General features: G+C 41.1%; 1 protein-coding gene across 1 annotated transcript; it reads right to left on the reverse strand.

The window, feature by feature from the left end:
* Positions 1-2,720: 2,720 nt before the first annotated feature.
* Positions 2,721-13,093, reverse strand: nudt4b (nudix (nucleoside diphosphate linked moiety X)-type motif 4b). Its single transcript, XM_028397775.1, has 5 exons — positions 12,701-13,093; positions 7,188-7,298; positions 6,075-6,119; positions 5,824-5,911; positions 2,721-5,152 (listed from the first exon to the last, which is right to left on the reverse strand). The coding sequence occupies exons 1-5, from the start codon at positions 12,794-12,796 to the stop codon at positions 4,932-4,934; spliced, it is 561 nt and encodes a 186-aa protein (XP_028253576.1). The 5' UTR covers positions 12,797-13,093; the 3' UTR covers positions 2,721-4,931.
* Positions 13,094-17,118: the final 4,025 nt, after the last annotated feature.

Below are 17,118 nucleotides of genomic sequence, written 5' to 3' on the forward strand. Positions count from 1 at the left end.
TTCTTCTTGTTGTTGGGGGGTCTTGTTTTTGTGGCTTTGATGAGTGCCCACTTTGGGTAGCCACATGTTTGCAGGGCCTTCCTGATGCGGTGTTGCTCCTTCTTCTTCCCCTCTGAGCTGGTGGGTACAGTTTGTGCTCTGTGCTGCAGGGTCCTGATGACTCCCAGTTTGTGTTCCAGTGGGTGGTGTGAATCAAACAACAGGTACTGGTCCGTGTGTGTGGGTTTCCTGTACACTTCCACATTGAGGCTCCTGTCCTCCTCAATATGTACTGTGCAGTCCAAGAAAGCCAGATTGTTGTCCTTGGTGTCCTCCCGAGTGAACTTGATGTTGTTATCCACTGTGTTGATGTGTTCTGTGAACCGTTCCACTTCGATGGTCTTGATTTTGACCCAGGTGTCATCCACATATCTAAACCAGTGGGTGGGGGTGGTTCCAGGATAGGACCTCAGGGCTCTTCTCTCCACTTCTTCCATGTAGAGGTTGGCCACAATAGGAGACACAGGTGATCCCATCGCACAGCCGTTCTTCTGTCTGTAAAAGTTCCCATTGTATTGGAAATAAGTGGTGGTCAGGCAGAGGTCCAGCAGGTCACAGATGTGGTCTGGCGTTAGGTTGGTTCTCTCCTTGAGTGTGCTGTCTTGTGTGAGGCACGTCCTTACCATCTCTGTGGCTTCTGATGTAGGGATGCAGGTGAACAAGGAGGTGACATCAAATGAGACCATGGTGTCATCTGGGTCCATTTGGATCTTCTCCACCTTGTTCACAAAGTCCTGAGAGTTGTGGATGTGATGTGGTGTGTTGCCTACCAGTGGTGTCAGGAGTTCAGCCAAGTGCTTAGCCATAATGTATGTGACTGAGTTTGTGCTGCTGATGATGGGTCTGAGGGGGACTCCTTCCTTGTGTATCTTGGGGAGTCCATACAGGCGTGGAGTGGCTTCCCCAGGATACAGTCGAAAGTAGAGCTTGCGGTTGATGATTTGGTCCTTCTCCAGTTTTTGTAGGTAGCTGACTAGTTTCTTCTTGTAGTTTCCGGTGGGGTCCCTCTTCAGTGTCTCATATGTGGCTGTGTCACTGAGGAGATCTGTCACTTTGGAGTGGTAGTCTTGTGTGTTGAGCACCACTGTGCATCTTCCTTTGTCTGCTGATAAGATGGTGATGTCCCGGTCCTTTTGTAGTGCAATCAGGGCCTTCCTTTCATCACTGGAGAGGTTGGATGGCGGTGCTTTAGCAGTGGAGAGTGTTTATTGCCATTGCCAGGCAGCCAACTTGAATGGTGCACTACCGCCACCTAGAAAAATATCTATAAACAATTTCCTTAATCTTCCGAATTCTTTTATGTGAAACAGATTTTTTCCTACCACATCAAAGATCTGAAAGTCAGCCACTGTCCTCTTCCGCCGTGAGAGAAGGCACCACTCCGCTGAAGAATGCAGCATTTGAAACTAGCAACCAAGCTAAGGCTAAAGCTAGCCAGCAGCCCGGTGTTAGCGGCCTGTTTTTTGACAAAGAAAAACCTGCCATTAATGTAAGCGCTGACAAACTGTCTGAGATTATACTTCTGTTTTGTTTCAACATTTACACGAACCCACTGCAACACCAGCCAAACTGCAACTAGCTTCATTGTAAATACTGAGCTGTGAATTTTTATTGTTGAATAAATTAAATGTGTTATATTTAAATAAAATCATTCAGATTTAACCAGAATATGTAAACAAACATCCAGGACATAAAAAGCAGCCTCCACCTTTACTGCTGTCAGTCATGTGTCTAAGAATGATGCAGTTTGTCTCCAGCAGGGGGCGCCCTCAAAATAGGAAACTCAATCTCATTTGAACTGAGAGTATTTTTGAACTATATGATCAATGTTTTTAGTTAAAACCCAATTAAAATGTAAAGTAACTATTTTTGTACATTTGTTTCATTTTTTCAGGGCCACTATACATTTCTAACCTGGCAGCAGAGTAAACACCAGGTCAGGTGGACAAAAGGCAAGTGAAAAAGACAGCAAGAGCAAAATGTTTTTTGTGATTAGTATATTTACAAAGTCCTGTTGCATGTTTTTTTTTCTTTTAACTTAAAGACAAGGTCGCGGTGGTTTTGATCTGATCATAAAGCCATATCTGCGGGTTTACTTTGTGTGGGAATTTTGGGTTAAGTCAGTTTTTGTGTAATTTACAGGTGAAATAAGTAAGTAGTTTATCTTACATGATGTTTATGTCACCCTCTCTGGGTGAACAGACAGAAGAAAGGTGTGTCTTTCCAAAGAAATGTGCCACCGTCTGTCTCAGCAATAACTGTCAAACATAATGATAAGAGCTCTGCTATTCAGATAACAGAGGACCAACTCCTGGTAATATAATATTAGTATATATGATCCTTCAAAATAAAGCTGGATATCAAAATAGAGCTAGGTGATAGGGGCCTTCACATGCATCCTACATTCTGCAGCCTGGTCTGAAATCCTGTCCTAAAGTCTGAGTTTTACAGCCTCTGTCATGTGATACTGTGGAAACTGTCTGACTTCAAAATGTCAGCCACTAACTGTGTCACATTGCAGATGCTAATCCCTGCTAAGAATGGAGGGTGGGTTGGGAAATGCCCTCGTTTTAACCCTCAGGTCTCTTGAAACAACCATTTTTGGGTTGCTTCTGAAAACATGAATCAATGCTCGGTCATACAGAGATGTTACCTTCAAATAAATAAGCATTCAACAGCAGTAACAATAAGAGTTTCCCCTTTAATGCAATCGTTCCAGTTCAGTTCTTAAGATCACATTACACTTTGCTGTGTTATGATAACAGGTTCAGTTTCTTATGATTAAAAAGCTCCGGGCAGTCACAGATCCACAAAGATCAGAGCATCAAACAGCATTTCAGCTAGTGGAGGATGGAGATGCAACAAGCTGACACAGCTGCAAAACACCAGGGTCTTAGTTGGACTTATATTCGATTACATAGAAAGTGTGGGGATATGAGTAAATGCTGAGTCCTAAGTTCAACAATGGAGGAGGTACTCTGAATCTGAACACAAGGTACATTTTAATTTGGCACATCATATTTCACATTCATCAATCTGTCACACACACACCAGATCAAACAAGGCCCAAATTATGACTTTATGATACTGATAAGACTTTGTGATGGAGCAGCATGACACGGAAGATGAAGTCTCATGAGAGTCTCTTTTTTGCTGGTAAACATGGACATACGGCATGTAGCGGTGGATTTATAGTTGAAAACATAATTACTGAAATCATACAATTACTGTATTCAGTTTCTGCTCATAGACGCCACTAAATCCTACACATTGATCCTTTAGCTCCTGGCCGTGAACTTTAAATCAAAGTATAATTTTAGTTTTTTTTTTTTTTACAATGTTATAATCTCTATTCAAAACCATTTCTTCATTTGTATCTGGTTGGCCTTGAAAACCTTTTTTTTTAAATTAGCAAAATCTAGTTTGAAGGTTTTCTAAACCTTTCATTTAAAGGTATCAGGTTCCATTTAACTCTTAACCCTTTGTGGACAACAGCATACTCGGTAGGGGGCTTTTCTGACATTTGTACATTGTTAAAAAATATATAAAATATTAAGAGAAAATGTACAGGTTAATACAGGTTAAAAACACAACGGTTATTTACACATTTCTGTACGGATACGAGTCATCATTCAGCTGTCGAAGCAGAGAGTGGGAGTCCGTTTTCCATGAAGAAGATTATTTAAATTTAAATGTGACACCTCTGTCTTTAGCTGGGATAGGCTCCGGCTCCCTGTGACCCTGCACTGCAGGACAAAGCAGGTGATGATGGATGGATGGATCTCTATCTTTGGATTTTGGTGTATTATTAAAAAAATTGCAGACCACAACATTCACAGATTGTTAAAAAAAATGCAGCTGTTAACAGATTTATACATTTCATTAGTTGCAGCAATGTTGGTTAACTGCAGAGGGACAAAACAATCATAGTGTACATGGAAAGGATGTATACTGGAGAGTTTAATTAGACTTCACTTAAAGCACTGTGAAGCTTTATTAAAAAAAAAAGATGCATCTTAAAGAAAACACAGCAATCACTGTCATTTAGTGTAAATTACACAAATTCACTTCTGAAATGAAAAATTCAGCATAATACCTAAGGCAAAGACACACTTTGCACCACTAAATACTTTAATTGGGAACTGGAAAGCACTGATTAAAAGGTATGTGGCTTTGAACCAACAGGCTGATGTGCTGGTCAGCATTGGCTGAAGTTAAACTGTAACTCACTGTGTGAAAGGTTGTGACAGAAGGAACATGTCTAGTTTTCAGTTTACTGAGGTAGCAATTAAATGACTTATCATGATAACGTTTGCATTTTGTTCTCTTGTTTGTGTCTCTCTTCTGGAAATACTCCAGTACTCTTTATCTTTCTATTTATTTTGAAATTAGGTCATTTAGTTCAATAAACTAAATATCCATGTAGAATATATGCTGTTGTCATCATGGGTTGATGATACATTCCCCACTTCAGTGTGCTTTGGGGTCTACACAGCATATTCATTAAACTAAAAAGAAAGTAAAAAGGACCATTTGCAAAGTAAAACAACCCAAAATTAACATTCATACAAAGTTTCTGTAAGGCATTCCTTCCTAGATCACTCAGGGCTGCAGCTTCTTTTTCTTCTTCCCAAACGTCAGTCTGCTGCTTTCCAGCAAAAAGAAAAAGTCATTTTTAGTCAATCAGGTCCATCGTCTTTCCTGTCAGAGCTTCACCAGCTTCTCAGTTTTTCAGCACAGTTCTGGCAATGGCTTTGGTCTGTCCTGCAGCTAAGATTAGAAATTATACATACACGAGAGCCACATCTCTGAAAAGTCACTAGATCCATGCAAGAAACTGTACAGACTTTCAGTGAACTATCCAAACTGGACAGGTGGGTGGAGGTACAGTCCTATCTGCGGGAGGAACCTAGCACACTGCCTGTTGACGGTGTGGTAGCAGTAGCGCTATAGTGGGGGTAGTTGTCATTTTGCGGTGGGCTCGGGAGGATGGAGTTTCCGTTGGTGGGGGAGCAGCTGAGCTGAAGCCTCCGCAGGTACTCGGCATGAACGGGTTTGTGGCTCTGTAGCACTTTGATGGCCTCCTCCACAGTGAACCACTCCCGCTTACGGCCTGCAGATGGAGACAGAGGACATGAATAGAAGCTTTCAATGTTTTTCTGCATCACAAAAATACATGTGTTCCATGAATATAATATAGAATGTACTTGTTTTGGTTATATACTTTTTTATGCCTTGAATATGTATCCAAGCCATGTACCTGCACTGTATTCTAACCTGCAGCATGTTATTCTCTTAACTACAATAACAAACAATACTTAAAATTACTACAATTCTGACAAATAAGGTGGGACAGGACAAAGATTTTGTAATGAGACAATAAACTTTAAACTTTATCTGCAAGTTACTGGTTTGTCTGGTAAACAACATGAACTACAGCAGACTGAAAATGGATAAAGAAGAGTCAAACTCACAAATAAATGCATACACATATAACGATAAATATGCACAAAATAAGTAGGCTTCAAAACAAGGGATGAGTGCATCATGCCCGGGACATGATGACCTAACTAGGGCTGGCATCCACAGCATTGACAGCTGTAATTTACTGCAGCAGAGTACCACTGTAGCTAAGATCAGCAACCTAGATTTATAGGTACCTGTTGTCACTGCATGCCCCAATGCAGTGAAAAGATACAGTATCGTGAACAGCAAAAGGTGAACCTGCATTCAGCAGAGCAAGTAAACACACTGCAGTAACTGCAAACATTCATACAACTGTACCTATGTTGACGGAGTCTTCCCAGGCCTCCAGTGTTTCTGTGACAGTCAACACATAGACGTACGTTCGGTGCTTCCGATCTTGGTTTTGCTTTAATGATCACAATGAAAAAAGAATAATTAACTTCACACAGCATCATCACATCATTAAAATTCAAATATAATAGCCAATATTTTGTTTTTGTATTTGAAAATACATGCATTTAAAACCTTTATATGTGCACGTCAGTAGAATGAAATAAAAAAAATCTTACCTCAAACACACCAAGCAGGCGTCCTAGTTTGCCCTTCACGCCGGCCTGAAGGAATAAAGAAAACAAAATGATGGAAAAATAATTTATTCCTACTGTGTTGTTGTGTAAAGAACAGGCTGACTCACAGTACTTATGTGGTTTTTGTAAGGTCATTCACTCAGATAAACAGAAGCTGAAAAGCAGTGTCTGTACCAGTCTACAGTCTGTGCAAAAACAATGGGTATTGTCTATTATATTTCAGTGTTTTAGAGGACTTTAGAGGTCCGCCTCTATGCACTGAACTCAGCTTCAACCTCCACAGCGTTGCTTTGTCATAGAAATGCTGGAAATGCATTTACACAACTACAAAACCAGGGCTAAACTACAGAATAAATTCTAGATATTCTTTTCCTCTGTGGCTACAGACATATGGATGTATTGATTTCTAGACTTTAACTTTCTTTAGTTTACTTAGCACTGCCCTGATGCCTTGAAAAAACCTGGCATGAACCCTACTGGAGTATGATTACTGAAATGTAATTATGGCCCTTTTTATAACAGTTGTTTTATTAATTCAGATGTACTTCACGAGATTCAGGTTACTGTCACTGACATATGACATCTGTTCTTTCCCCCTGCTCAGCATAGTTCACAGGTGTCACTCTGTCCCCGCTGAGTGTGTCGAGCGGGAGAGGCTGCTAGGTCTGTGAATGCACAGGAATCCAGTGAAGAGCCAAGTTTAGATCGCGTGACGTAGCTGAGAACATGAGGTTCTCTACCGGCAGCATCTCACAAATACCATATCGGACTCCTCGGTCACTCGACTACTGAAACTGTAACCCTGCAAAAATCTTGTCCTTAGCATGCAGCAACGCCTTCAACCATGCAGCTCCAAGTGCAGCCATTTCAGACTGTTTTCATACTGCAAATAAAAACTGTCAATGATGCACCTTCAGTGCACATACTGTCTATTAAAACTGTAACAACTTCCTGCAGCTTAAACAGCAGCAGCTTCTGAAAAGCTCATTTGTACTTGCTACTTTGGACGGATGGCCCTTGGATTTGGGTTAATCTGCTCATTTTTTTCAAAGCATAAAATGATGAGTCAAGATTGAAACACACTGATGTATTCACCTCCTCAAACACTTCTCGCACTGCAGCGCCGCATGGCTCCTCTTCCGGCTCCATCCCCCCTCCGGGGACAATCCACTGATCCGGGTGCCGGCTGCTGCTGACCAGCAAAACCTGTCAAAAGAAAAAATGTTTTTAGGAATTATGTATTTCTTTGATGTTTGACTTTGACACAGAAAACCTGGAGGAAGATCATACTCGTTGAAATGCCTCAGACTGAATTTCATTTTCATCTGCCTCGATTGGCTGTCACAAAACATACAAACTGAGGGCTGGACATGAACCGTGACCCTTTGAACTTCACAAGAAGGACAAAATGACAGATGGGCGGTCGTGCCTTTTCTATTTTTTCTCCGATGTTGCTTACAAAGTCTCCCACAACTCTAACACACCAGTTCTGAGTAAAACAAATCCATGTAAGTGATGGAAAATGTGGTAAAGATGATTCACACAAAATATTACACACAAACCCAGTGTTTTAAGTTAATTAGAAGTTGACTAGGTACATTGTCTGCATCTGTGAAGAGGCAAGGTTCTCTGCGGATTTGTTGCTTTCACATGGACACTGGTTACAGCAACTGCACGTGCAAAAAAACAAAATAACTCTAAAGACAGCCAAGAGGTATACAAATACAACAAAACATGCTGAGAAATTTACTGAAAATATCAAAAAATGTATGTCCACACAGTTTCTGTAGATGATCTGTTGTGACTGTGGGGGATGTATCTGCATTTGTTGTGTTTGTGTGGACTTTTCCACACAGACATCCAAAGAGAGGCTTGCTTAGACCCTGTGAGGATGAAATATATGCAGAAAGTGTAACAACTGTCTAATAAAAAGGATGTCTGAAAAGAGGTCCCCGTTTTCAGGCTTTGTGTCATCCTAAAAAAGGCATGATTTGTTTTCCGTCCTATAATTAAGCTCAAGGCCAGTGTTGATGTGGATTCATCACAACATGACCCCAGAAAAAAAACAATGCATGAGAGTCCAGCATGAGCTCTAAAATTCAGCCAGGGCTTCTTTGAGGCTCGTGGACTGCATGGGGTTTGAATTACACTACAGTTGCAATGTACACTGATATGCACAGATCAGATGTGTCTGTGTCTGCGGTTTCTGGCAGTATTCATATGGCAATCAAAACAGACACACGCACACCTGCTGTTGACATCATTGCATTTTGCATGGAACAGTTCAATCATAATTAGGTCTGTGACAGGAAGCAGGTCGTAATAATCTCAACAGCCAATGAAACGAGATTAAGTAACATTAAGTTACAAACTCTTGACGGCTCAGATGTGAGTCAAGTAGATTTTTTATAGATCTTCCCACAGAGAGAAATGTCATGCTCGAGGAAACTCAAACTTTTGATCATGTGTTACTTTCAATCAACTCAACGCCTGTCTAACATCCACACTGTCAATGCAGGATTTATTCTATAATACACACCACATGCAGCGAATACTTGCTTTAAAAGAGAGAAATGTGTGTTAAGCAGCTTGTGCAACAGATGGTGACATCTACGGCAGTCACCCATCTGATCACCATATCCAGTGATCAGCCAGAGGAGTCAGTCTGTCACCTAATCCTAACTCAGCTTTCTTATAGCTTCCCTTACATTCTCTAATGGGATTATAGCTGCAAAGGCCTCCTCAGGCCAAAACCAATTGTAGAGCACATGCCCGGAGGCGCTGACAGGGAGCAGTGTCGGCTGCTGCCTTCCTCACGTGCCAGCCTCACCCTGGTTAAACCACCTGCTCATTCCCAGACATACAGGTTAAGGTAAGGGCGGAAGAGGGGGAGCACAATTAAGTAAGTGTATATTCAGTACATTTCCCGGAGATGAAGTCACGCAACAGGTGTTTATCATATAGTGCAGGTGCGTTTTATATATATATACCGTAAATGACACATACACTGACAGTACAGGCAGACCAGAACATGACATTTCTCAGAAGAGTGCAAATTGGAAGAAATGTGCAAAGCACATGAACTTTGTAACCTGACCGAGAAAGCTCATTGATGAAGAAGAGGGCTTCTGCCAGTAAAGCAAGACAAAACAAACACCCAGAACACAAGTGTACAATAATATTCTAATATATTTAATGCAAATCTGTGCATATTTGACCATATATAATAATGTATAGTACTTTGTTTGCATATTTAAACTACACTATTCAAGACTAATGATACACAAAGTGTATCCACCTTCTTCTTCTTGTTTCTGGGTGGGTTTCAGAGTGTTCAGGGTGCTGCATCCTCGGGCTGTCACTGTCCAACAGTATATGTGTCTGTGTGTTGAGCTGCAGCCAACAAGGCTTAAAGGGGGATCAGTGGTGTCAACGCGCACCGAGCCGACAGTGTGATGTATACAAAACAAAAGCCATGCAGCTTCCGGGGCAGCGGGGACAAAGCAGATTTCTGCTCTGCTTGTTCCATTTTTATCTTTTGGTTGCTGCCAAACATAGACTCCTGTTTGTCTGCCCATCCTGTATCCAAAACCCAGCACAGGCTTTATTTAGGTTTTGTCACGATGAATTTAGGAATGTAGAGAGATGAATCTACATATTGCAAACTGTATTTAATTAAGAATTTGCCGCTTCACATGTGCATCTGAGATGAAGATGTTTCATAAGAGGGTGCAGCAGCAGTGTTATGTGCTTCCAGCTTTTTTGATTAAAGCCTTTCCACCGCCATTTCAACAGGATTTATTACTCTTCAACCACATTTTTTAGAATTTAGCAAACTTTATTTATTAATTCAACAGTGATTTCAAACTTTTTATAAATAACCAAGAGGACTGTTGTTCTTGTCCCATGTTGGGCTATGTTACACATGTCTGCAAGAAACTTCCCTCCCATTTTCTTGACTACCATGCTGACAACTAAAAACAGCATAACTCACACCATCATGATAGGTCAACGGTCAGCTGACAGCTCAACTGTGAGCACAGAAAACCCACTTATATTTGGACAGTGGGGCACGATAATATTCTGGAGGACATAAACACCTCCCCCCCCTCCCCCATGACGGACGCCTGTAGCTGTCAAAAAAAGAAGGCTCCAAATGCCAGGAGGTGCCGGGAAGAAAGACTGATGGAAATTCCACAAGGGCAGAGGCAGAATCAATAGTGCTAAGATAATAATATAGTCACTGAATTGTACAACAACTAATACATGAGTTGTAAACAATGAAAAACAAGAGTGACTGCCTACATTCCTGATTTTATGACACATCCTCGAACAGCGATAAGCTCTCACTGCCAGTATTTACAATTTGCTGTAGCACCTTCAATATCTAGCCTGTGTGTTGTAATCTGATGAACATGGTGGCTGTAGATCTCTTTCAGCTAAAGTTACCTTAAGTTTACCCACATTTACCAAACCTACAAGAAGACTGACATTCTAACCCATGAGGTAAATAACATACAGGAACATTAGATTCATATGAAGTCACATTTTTTCCTTCTAATAGATGCAATTTCAATGTCCACTGAGCCAATAAAAATCTGCGCTGAAATAACCAAAGAACTGTAGCCAGGTGCTAATTCTCAGTGTGAAAAACTATTATGTTTGTGGTATAAAAATTAGACTTTTGGGCACCACAGTATCCACTGTACACCAGCCCTCATTGCTGTCTCTCTGCACTGTCAGGTTCCCATTTTCCCCTGTAGGAGTTTAATTGCTGTCACACAGTAGCTTGCCCTGAGGGCTCTGCTTTCTCCTTTCCTCTCCAAAACAAAACAGCTGAGCAGCATATACAGCTCCAATTTCACCACAGTTGAGTGTCCTGTGTCTATGATTGTGTGTGCGCATGTGTGTGCACAAAAAGCATACATAAAGCCTGAAAATGAAACCACTTAAATGATAGTAGTATAAAGACCCCAGTTACAATCAGAGCATTGCATTTGTTTTCCTACTTCAAGTGGTGTCATCTTTGTGAATGTATGAGTAGACATGTCAAAGCCTGAAAAATCCTGAGGGTGATGGTCACACCTACACACCTTTGTTGTCATAATATTCTGACTGTCCTTTCAGTCATAAGAAAAGAATCACAATGCACAGGTTCTCAGAAACACTAGACAACAGAAATTACGTTATACGTTATAATATTATGTTAATGTCTTTTTTACATTCTATTCTATTCTAACATCTGTGCATGTGTAAGCAAGCGGATATGCTGTGTGTCTGTACATCCTCAGATATGTGTGTTGCACAGCCAAACACAGGAGAGCCCAGCCAGACCTATTTGTGCCAGTCTAGTGACACCAGACTGGGCTGTATTCACTGTATGTTGTGTAATACTTTGTTTATGCCACACTCAAAGAGGAGGCTAAATGCAGACAAGCAATAATGTGCAGGATATAGCCCTGACTTTTTCCCTGAATCAGTAGTGAAAAATGCATGGGTGTAAACAAGAAGATCGTCAGTCTTGACTGCCAAACAGGTGAGAAGTGACTAGCAATAGCCAAAAAGTAATTACTGCAGTTTCATTTACATATAAAGTACTAATCACATGCTTTACCATTTTTGGTCGTTTTATTTACGCATATTGGTCGCAGAATACTGTAAAAATTAGGGAGAAAAATGTTGAGCTTGCAGTGCCATCATTGATAACAGTGTGAATCTCACAACTGGTGTTTTATTCATTAGGTTTGGGTATAACGCACAGCTCAAATCTACCGTAATCCCCCTTTGAGGTGGTCCAAAGTATAGTATGTCACCTAGAGGAGTTGTTAAGACACAACAATGTGTCTGTCACCTCGCCTTCATTATTTACATGGTGAAGGTCCCTTTAAATCCTCACTACATAATTGCTACGCAGCTGGCCACCCAAGGCCGGCGGGATGCTGCATATAATCGTGCATGGCCAATGCTTGGTCATGGATGCACACCCTGTATGACATTAAATGTGATAAATTGACACCACATTTGACGGATAAATGTATCTGTGTGGGGATGTTCTTATCCCCGCACTCACACACGCCGACGTTAAAGCTGCTATTGAGGGAAAACCAGATAGCGCCTCGCCCCCTCTGTTAGCCGCATCAAGCTAACAGGATATGCTGGGAGTCTGACTTCAAAATAAAAGCGCCACATTCGCTCACAGAGCGATTTCAAGCGACGTTGCTAGGCTATTTGTTTTATTTTGAAAGTCATAACGTCATAAACGTCATAAAGTGAAGCTAGCTTGACAACAGCGACTTTTCCCTACGTGCTCCTCAAACTAGCCTAAACTGGATGGCCCAAGGCGCATCAGCAACAGTAACAACAGCACAGACACACAAACCTAAACAGTGGAAACACCAAAACAGTATGGATGCAGCCAACACCTCAAAGGAGACACCATGAATCAAAAACCATGCGTTTTATTAATGAAATAAAAACATTTTATTCACGACCACTGCCTCGCTCTTTCTGAATGACTGGGAGCAAAGAGACAGGGGATGACTAGGCCACAAAGTCACAACAAAACACCACTGCAGCATATGAATAACACCTTCCCGGTCAAATCTTACCTCTTCCTCGCGTTCGTTCTTGAAGCACAGGCATGCTGCTCGTTTCTTGAAACCGTCGCCATCGTATGTCCTGGTCTGGTTAGGTTTGAGCTTCATTTTGAGTCTATTCTGCCTCCTTCAAAAAGAACCGGCAAAACGGAGAACGGATGAGAGGAGGGGTCCAAGGAGTTAACAGCAGAGCCGCCGCATCGCTGCTGCTCTCTGCATCCGTGGTCGGAGATGGTCGGTCAAAGGAGGAGGATGGACGCAAAAGAAATCAAAAGATAGAAGTCAAGTCTCCAGATGCAACCTGTGATCTCCAGTCGTTGTGTGGAAAAGTCCCGAGGGCAGCGATCTTATGTAGACTACAGCCTACACAGCATAGCCCTCCTCTGGACCCATTTGCGCATGGCCGCTGACTCAGTACAATGAACAGGCAGGCTGGAGGTTCAGATCACTCCTCTGAGGCAGAGAGAGCTCATTGGCTGGGCTGCTCTGAAGGGGGCGGGGCTAGAGCGCTGCTCAAAACACAAAATGTGCGTTTTTCAAGCAGTGCAGTAAACTTGTTTACAGAGATCAGAACTATACATTCATACATTATTTCAAGTTGTTGTTTTTGTATTTTAATTATAAGGTTCCACCTCCTCTCTTGTTATTAAGGATCAGCTCTGTAATGCTACCACTGAAATCCAGCAAATAAAACCCACCCTCTTATATCATGTTTCTGTCATAATACAATTACCTGTGACTGTTCTATTGCACTTATAAATGAGTTCCACTGTTTGTACAATCACACAATAAGTGTCCTTTTATTCACCATCGATAACACACTGCACATTCAGTATTTTCACAAAGTGCTTGGGAACTATATTGTTGTAACTCCTCCTATAAGTATTTGGTGAAACTGTGCAAAAAACATGTACTACGTGCTCAGTCCAGTGAGTTGGGAAATCAGTGCATGACTCCCGGCTTTACATCATATCTTGTGGCTGGGTTCATGTAAAATGCAATATTATTTATTATACCACCTCTTAACAGCAGGCGGTTTTAGAATCTGCAAATGGGCCAAGAGTCACTGTAACTGAATAAACATTCACAGACTTCAGTGATGTAGTTTAAAATATGTATAGATAAATACATTATAATTTAATGGAGACATAGCGGACTAAGTGTGCTGATGACACACACTAGTTGTGGAGAAATGTGTTTTTACACACTCCCTCACCCTTGGTTCACCTTTGACCCGCCGTCTAGCAAGACCCATATGTTGTAACACTATAGATAACACATCATAGCCAAGTGACCTACAGAGGACAGATCTATGAAATAGTGAGATTGATCAAAGTGGGTCATGAGTTTGTTTACTGATATAGTGTATACTAGTGTATTCTGCCTTAATTGTCTTTTTTTCTATACCTACAACCAACTAAAGCCCAATCACATGGTTGCTCTATTATACTCTAAACCTAAACTTAGGGCTCCAAAAAGCAGATCCTGCATATTCACACCTGTTTATATAGGTGTCAGCACCCGTGTCATCTGTGTTAGCAGTGACTGAAATCTCCCTTATTTACTGCAGATCAATGACAGCAGTTTAGAGGTTGCAGATCTTACTGATGAGATCACTCCTGTCATGAGACTGACACCCAAACAAACACATTAACTACTTTTTTTGTCCCTAAACATTGAATAAAACATGTAGGTAATGAGTGAGGACTGCACACACAACACATTTTAGTAAATACAACAAGCCCACAGATTGTTGTGATACTACACATCATCTTATATTAGAAGGTTATACTGAATGTACACTGATATGATTACAGGGAAATAGCAGCACACTCTGAACACTGCATTAAAAAACACAGTGTGTCAGTGCTATAAAGTTATAGAATAGTAATGTCATTTAAAGTGGTCTAAAATAAGAAGCTACTGCTACACTTGATCACTTCCCATAACAACAGATGTTATCATCTTGATAGCATCAGTCACATTAGAGCAAAATAAATCTTTCTGTCATCATATCCTTAAAGTGGTTTATCATCATGCTCTTGCATAGTAAAGGATGGCAATTAAGAGGTCCCCTTTATAGCCGAGGTGTGAGGGGAAATAGAAGGATCCGGTTACCTCTGGCCCACATGGAGACAGCTGGAGGGACGACGGAGCCAGAACTGAACGTCTGCCTATCGCTGTCCTCACTTTATCAGGAGAGTCAGAGGACATCTGCTTAGTGACGACACAGTGAGCTCACGCTACACATACTAATCCACACGAATGCACGTCAAACATATTGAATACAATACAGAGGTGTAGTGGTAGTCAGAGAGTCACACACACGTTCAACGATCTACACTCTCACACATGGAGTCTAATCTGCTTCTTCTTTCGCCTGTGATCCACTCAGTGTTTGCAGCCAGCTGCGATTATGCGTATAAAATCCTGAGCTGATTAGCTCACCTAAGTCTCTTCTTTGACCTCAGCGCTGAGCCTTCAGTCATGAGCCATGTGAGGGAATGGCTGCTCGCCAGACAGGGAAATTACAGAGCCACAGCTCAGAGTGCTTTCTAATGTAAACCATGTAAAATGAGGCATCGTGTATTCACATTATAAATTTAGTTAATGGATAACAATCAGGCTAATTTTAGACCTGGGAATCTGCTTCCCCCTGAGGCCTCTATTATCAGACACAAGCAAAAGGCAGGGCAGTTGTTAGCAGGTACTAAGGTGAATGGAACTCATCTGATAATGAAGTGACCTGACAGCCAGCCAAGGCTGCCAAGACGGATGTGAGCTGCTGTCAGCTGTTGAATAAAGAGCCTGAGCAATGTGCTTCTGCGAATGGATCTGTGTCCTCCATAAAGACGATACTTCACCAAGAGAGCAACAGAGAATCTGAACCTTCAGGTTTGCTCCATCACAAACACTATTTTTAAATTGGAGATAAACTGTACACCAACATTGCTACATAATGATGACATGTGTTATCATGGAATTGTATATGAAGAACAAAGTCTACATAAAGATGCATGAAGCCTCCATGACGTCACCCACAGGTTTACAGCTGTGGTGGCCCTACCTCCACCTAACTCCCGGCTAATCCAAAAATTGAGCTTAAATGGAGCTGAGGAGGGCAGGTAATGGCTAAATAGATCTGTGATGGCACACACCTGTCACTCAAAGGGACCACAGCTATGAATTAGCCTTTATATTAGCCTTAATATTATCTTTTGATTCACTATTGAGACTAAAAGCAATTTTGCAACAGACTGTAAACATTTCTGGTGTAGGGTTTAGCATATTAACACAAAGTACATGTAAACTGTTTCATTGGAGCCATTCCCCAAGTGGTCATTTGAGGAACTGCAATTTTTTGTTCATTTTATTATTTTTTTGGGTCATTTTTTGGCCACTTTATCAGAGTCTCAATCAACAGCAAACAACATTCGACTGATACTAAAACCAACATTTAACATTAATATGGGATTAGCCAAGATGATGCATTTACAGCTATATCAGCACTGACAGTTATTGTGCAGTATATTTTTAGCCGATGTAAATTGAATATTCACTTTGTTTATAGCTCTGTTTTTAGTCTCCCTCGTCACCTGATGGAATTATCTGACTCCTTAGCAGCTAAATGTTACACTAAGTTCACCAGCTGGTCACTAATGAAGCTGAGGAGAGCAGCTGTTCAGGGTGCTGGACAAGAACTGTGGCATTAACAGCTATAAAGTTAGTGCTGAATGCAACTGTCTGGACAGCATTTATTTTTTTTTATTTCTTTCTGTGACCAAAATCACATCAACACGTCACTTACAGTTGATACAACAGCATAAATACAGGTTTCCAAGCCGAGGATGGAAGAAGAATGACAATAACTTGCTTGTGAAGGCTGAAGGACACAATGGGTGTTTGTTGGTGCATATTAAAGCCTATTATTATGATAGTTGTGAGTAAAGTAGAGTCAGTGTGGGTAAACATCACTTGTGATTCACAACCAAGAAACACAGGTAGAGATAGTACGTCATAGCTTATGTTATTGTCACCACATTCTTATAAAAGAGACAAACAGTAAGTACAATATCCAACTGAAATTTCAATGTTAGCTACGGCTGAGGCTACCTGCAGTCAAACCTTCCTGTCTGTTTCACTGAGGTACAGCAAAACACAGACACTGTATAATTATGTGAAGATTAGGCTTTTAAGGGCATAAACAAAGCCAGACAGTGACAGTCTAACTGTCAGAATGTGGGAAAGTTGTCTGAGAAAAAAACCCCACAGCAATGATGACACACTCAGGCTGAGAAAGATGTTTTAAACTAGTTTTAAAGTGTGGACTGAGAGCAAATAAAACCACACACACACAGAGATCCTGAAAGATTATTATTAAATGAATTTAGCTGATCAAATATTGAGCTGTCTCACAAAGATGCTGCACA

Source organism: Parambassis ranga, chromosome 2 (genome assembly GCF_900634625.1).
Source record: "Parambassis ranga chromosome 2, fParRan2.1, whole genome shotgun sequence".
Lineage (NCBI taxonomy): Eukaryota > Metazoa > Chordata > Actinopteri > Ambassidae > Parambassis > Parambassis ranga.

What these genes read in the sequence shown, in the direction of transcription:
- nudt4b (XM_028397775.1), bottom strand. Translation starts at nt 12,796, where the DNA reads ATGAAGCTCAAACCTAACCAGACCAGGACATACGATGGCGACGGTTTC. An exon ending in AGAACGAACGCGAGGAAGAG is followed by an intron (nt 7,299 to 12,700) that starts GTAAGATTTGAC and finishes TTCTTTTGACAG; the next exon opens with GTTTTGCTGGTCAGCAGCAG. An exon ending in GCCTGCTTGGTGTGTTTGAG is followed by an intron (nt 5,912 to 6,074) that starts GTAAGATTTTTT and finishes TGATCATTAAAG; the next exon opens with CAAAACCAAGATCGGAAGCA.